The 4499-nt window shown below is 49.7% G+C and overlaps 1 protein-coding gene across 1 annotated transcript; it reads right to left on the reverse strand.

Annotated features, from left to right (window-relative positions):
* Positions 1-1107: 1107 nt before the first annotated feature.
* LOC145718491 (tubulin polyglutamylase TTLL6-like) lies at positions 1108-3091 on the reverse strand. The gene is made up of 2 exons (XM_081809988.1): positions 2906-3091; positions 1108-1608 (listed from the first exon to the last, which is right to left on the reverse strand). Exons 1-2 carry the CDS (start codon positions 3083-3085, stop codon positions 1390-1392), a joined length of 399 nt encoding a protein of 132 aa, XP_081666114.1. The 5' UTR covers positions 3086-3091; the 3' UTR covers positions 1108-1389.
* Between the last annotated feature and the right edge of the window lie 1408 nt (positions 3092-4499).

Raw genomic sequence — 4499 nt, forward strand, 5'->3', positions numbered from 1 at the left:
TACTTATATGACAGAGAGAGATGCAGTGAGAGAGAGATCACGAGCGGGGGGGGGGGGGGGCAGGGGTAGAGGGAGAAGCAGGCTTCCCGCTGAGCAAGGAGCCCGATGTGGGCCTCGATCCCAGGACCCCGGGGTCATGATCTGAGCCGAAGGCAGATGCTTAACTGACTGAGCCACCCAGGCGCCCCATAAAGCAACGGTTTTATTTTTTGATTGGTAATCCCTAAATCTTCATGTTATATTAGTAAACTCATATCCATGATATATAGTCTGTCCATAACTTAATCTCCTATTTTTATGTGCCAAAAAAAAAAAGGCTCACAGTAAAACTGTACAAGCTGCCACATTCTGCAAATAGAAACTAATATTCCGAATAGGATTATCGTTTGTTAGAACTGGCTCCACTCCCCACCAGCTCCAAGCAAGATTCTTTTTTTTTAAATGTAATGACTTTTTTAAGTTGAAGTATAATTGACATAGAACATTCTGTTAGTGTCCCAGGTGTGCAAACACGATTCGCTATTTGTGTGTATTGTGAAATGATCACCACAATAAGTCTACTGAACATCTGTCCCATACACAGTCAACAAAAATTTTTGCGGGGGCGCCTGGGTGGCTCAGTCCGTTAGGCATCTGCCTCCGGCTCAGGTCAGGATTCCAGGGTCCTGAGATCAAGCCCCGCGGCAGGCTGCCTGCTCAGCATGCGGCTCGCATCTCCATCTGCCCCTCCCCCTGCTCGTGCGCTCGCGCTCGCTCTCTCTCTCTCTCTCTGACAAATAAAATCTTTTAAAAAAATGTTTTTTCTTGGGGCGCCTGGGTGGCTCAGTCGTTAAGCGTCTGCCTTCGGCTCAGGTCATGATCCCAGGGTCCTGGGATCCAGCCCCGCATCGGGCTCTCTGCTCTGCCAGGAGCCTGCTTCTCCCTCTCCCACTCCCCCTGCTTGTGTTCCCTCTCTCTCTGTGTCTCTCTCTGTCAAATAAATAAATAAAATCTTTAAAAAAAAAAAAATGTTTTTTCCTTTGATGAGAACTCTTAAGATCTTAGCAACTTTCAAATATGCAATACAGCCTAACTATAGTCCCCATGCCCTACATTACCTCCCCGTGACTTATTTATTTTATAACTGGAAGTTTGTACCTCTTAACCCCCTTCGCTCATTTTGCCCGCCCCCGCCAGGCAAGACTCTTCACCACCTCTAACACACACTATGTGTGTTAGAGGCACTCTGATGAACCTATTATTACACCTTATCTCATTTAATTCTACCTTATAGATCACTGGCTCCATTTCACAGAAAGAACACTGAGGCTCAGAGAAGAGACGTAAAGGCCACATAACTAGTACGTTGTCGAGGACCAGGACAGGCCAGTCTTACTGGGAGCAGGGAAGTCACAGAGAATGGGGTCCCCAGGGTGCGGGGGCACCTCTGTACCTGGTCTCCCGAGAACGACATTGCTGCCGGAATCGCCCCCGTTGTCTCTCCTCCTCCAAGACTTTCTTTTTGTCACAGTTTCCCAGGTTGATCAGGACCAAGGTGTCATATAGCAGACTGTCTTTCACCTCTTTATCCAGCCAGGAGTCGGTGGAGAAGCTTGGAGAGTGGTTAACCTGTGAGGGCAGCAGGGGGCTGGGCTGTCCAGCGTGGAAGCAGAGAGCAAGGCCCAAACGCCACCTCCAGGGAGCTACCTAAGCCCAGCATGGGGCCCTGGCTACCAGATGGAGCGGAGGGGAGGGAGTCTGTACCGGAGCCATGGTGAGGAGAGGAGAAAGCAGAACCTCCTCTAGTTTAACCAGCTTCGATTTCAGTTCTTTCCTCTTGAGAAGCATCAGCGGCGCCCTGTCTTTGCTTTCCCTCCCCCTGGTGGGTGTGCTCTCTCGCTTACATAGCATGCCCTAAAGCAGAGGGAAGGGCGCAGTCCAAAGGACCAGGCTGGGAGGTGGGGAAGAAGCCAGAGTGATGCATTCTGGACCCTCACCAGGATCGAGGGGGAGGCAGGTGGGAGGAGGGAGAGGCCTCATTCCTGCTCACAGAAAAGACCAGATCATTTAGACGCACTCTGTAACATTTGAAGACTTCTAGCAGTTTCTGAAGGCCTGTGCCTGGTGCCAATTCCGCTCTTTGTGTAAGAGCTCCAAACAGCCATCTTCTCCTTCCCACCTATACCTGGGAACAAGGGCTGGGAATGGAGGAAAGGCAAGGCCCCAGGAAGGGGACCCATGATTCTGGCTTTGCCCTCTGAAGACTCTGACTCTGTGCCAACCGGCCCTAGCACCTCTGACTTGGCACCTGGCTCCTCCAATCCCCACTTCCTACAATGAGGACTGAAGGGTCCCTTGAGGGCTGCTGAGCGCAGGTCTAATGGGGAAAAGAGACAGCCACCCACATGCTTTTTTTTCCTCCTCCATCCACCCTGCTGCAGGTCTGGGGAAGGTAGGAAATTCACTGAGTGGCTCCCCACCCATTCCCTTGGCCACAGACACCAGGCCACTCTCTGTTGGTGCTTGGACTTGAGTGGCCCAAGCCCCTGAGAGCCAGGCCTGGTTCTGATCTGGAACATCATCATCCAGCTTTGATGAAGAACACCCCCTTTCTGGGAGACAATTCTGTGACAAAAAATCAAGTTGTCTTTAGAGTCTTTCTGTGCCTGCGATCAAAGTTTCCAGGCCTGGGTGGACCTCAAGAAGGCACAAGGAACTCTAATTCCTGGCCATCTACCCCCCTCTGGTGGCCACTTCTCAGCTAAGGGAGGAGCCCCGGGCAGCCAGCACTGCTGTCGGATGAACAGGCCTGGCCAGGAAGTTGATTAAAATGATCTGGCTGAGCCAGGGATGAAGGGATGAGCCTTGACACTGGCTGACCCCAGGAACAGCAGTCAGTTCTCACCCCTCACCCCAGCCCCTCTACCTCCAGCAGCCAGGGCTTGAGTTTGTGGTCCAACAAAATATCAAAGCCCAGGATTTCAAAGCAAGCACTGTTGAGTGTGTGGTTGGGGAAGCAGGTGTGGTAGTTATGCTTGATGACGGGGTGGGCGGAGATGATCGTCTTGATGATGACATCCTCGATATCTCTCCAGATCTGCTCCATGTTGTAGCCATGGTTTTCCATGTACATGTTGAAGGTGGAGAGCTTCCTGGAAGGAAACCACAGGCCGTAAGGCAAGGGAGCCCACCTCTGGTCATCTAAGGCCATCTCCGGCAGGAAACCAGAAACTTCTGCAGACTTTAAGTCCCCAGAGGTAATGGGGACAGACACCCAGGACCCAGGGTGACAACAGGGCTGTGTCAGCTCAGGAGGGGCCTGCAGGAGCCACAGGGCCACAGTCCTTAAGCCTCCAACAGCCTGGAAGTGGGTGCAGATAATGACACATAAGACCTGGCTTGGGCACTAACACTGTGACCCAGAAAACACCTGTGAGGCTGGGGCAGGGACTGGGTATTCCAGGGGGAAAGCTCAATGGGTGAATAAAAAATATTAAAAAAACAAACAAACACCCTACATGATGGTTTTGCTTTGATGGCAAATAGTTTCTCAACCTTTGGTGTTCATTAGAAACACATAGGGAGCCTTTTAAGAACACCAGTACCTGGGTCCCACCCCAGCCATCTGACAGGATTCTGGGGATGCCAAAGACACAGAAACTTTGCTTGAGGACTCTCCACAAAGAAAAGGCAGCCCCGGGGCATTTCCACAGATAGGGTTACCAACTGTCCCAGGCAAACCAGGACAGTCCCGATTTTAGATAAAGAAGATGTGGTAGATATATACAATGGAATATTACTCAGCCATCAAAAAAATGAAATCTTGCCATTTGCAACGATGTGGTTAGAACTAGAGGGTATCATGCTAAGCGAAATAAATCAGTCAGAGAAAGACAAATACCATATAATATCATTCATATGTAGAATTTAAGAAACAAAACAGATGAACATAGGGGAAGGGAGGAAAAATAAAATAAGATGAAAACAGAGAGGAAGACAAACCATAAGGGAGTCTTAACTCTAGGAAAGAAACTGAAGATTGCTGGGAGGGGGGATGGCATAACTGGGTGATGATGGTGAGGGCATGTGATGTAATGAGCACTGGGTGTTATATGCAACTGATGAAATCACTGACCTCTACCTCTGAAACTAATGATACACTATACGTTAATTACTTGAATTTAAATCAAATAAAATTTTTAAAAATAATAAATTTTTTAAAAAAAGAACTGAAAGTCTCACATCCTGGGAAACCCCTCAGTCACAGGCAAACTGAGATGACCTGTCACCCTATTACAGAGATCAGAGGATGTCTATGGTTCATGAGGAAACATCTAAAGGGGTGCTCTGCCAAGATGTCCAGCGACAGATGAATGGATAAAGAAGAAGTGGTGTAGGGCGCCTGGGTGGCTCAGATGGTTAAGCGTCTGCCTTCGGCTCAGGTCATGATCCCAGGGTCCTGGGATCGAGTCCCGCATTGGGCTTCCCGCTCCTTGGGAGCCTGCTTCTCCCTCTGTTTC

This window comes from Leptonychotes weddellii, unplaced genomic scaffold (genome assembly GCF_054177405.1).
Source record: "Leptonychotes weddellii isolate Sample4059 unplaced genomic scaffold, ASM5417740v2 HiC_scaffold_16432, whole genome shotgun sequence".
Classification (NCBI taxonomy): Eukaryota; Metazoa; Chordata; class Mammalia; order Carnivora; family Phocidae; genus Leptonychotes; species Leptonychotes weddellii.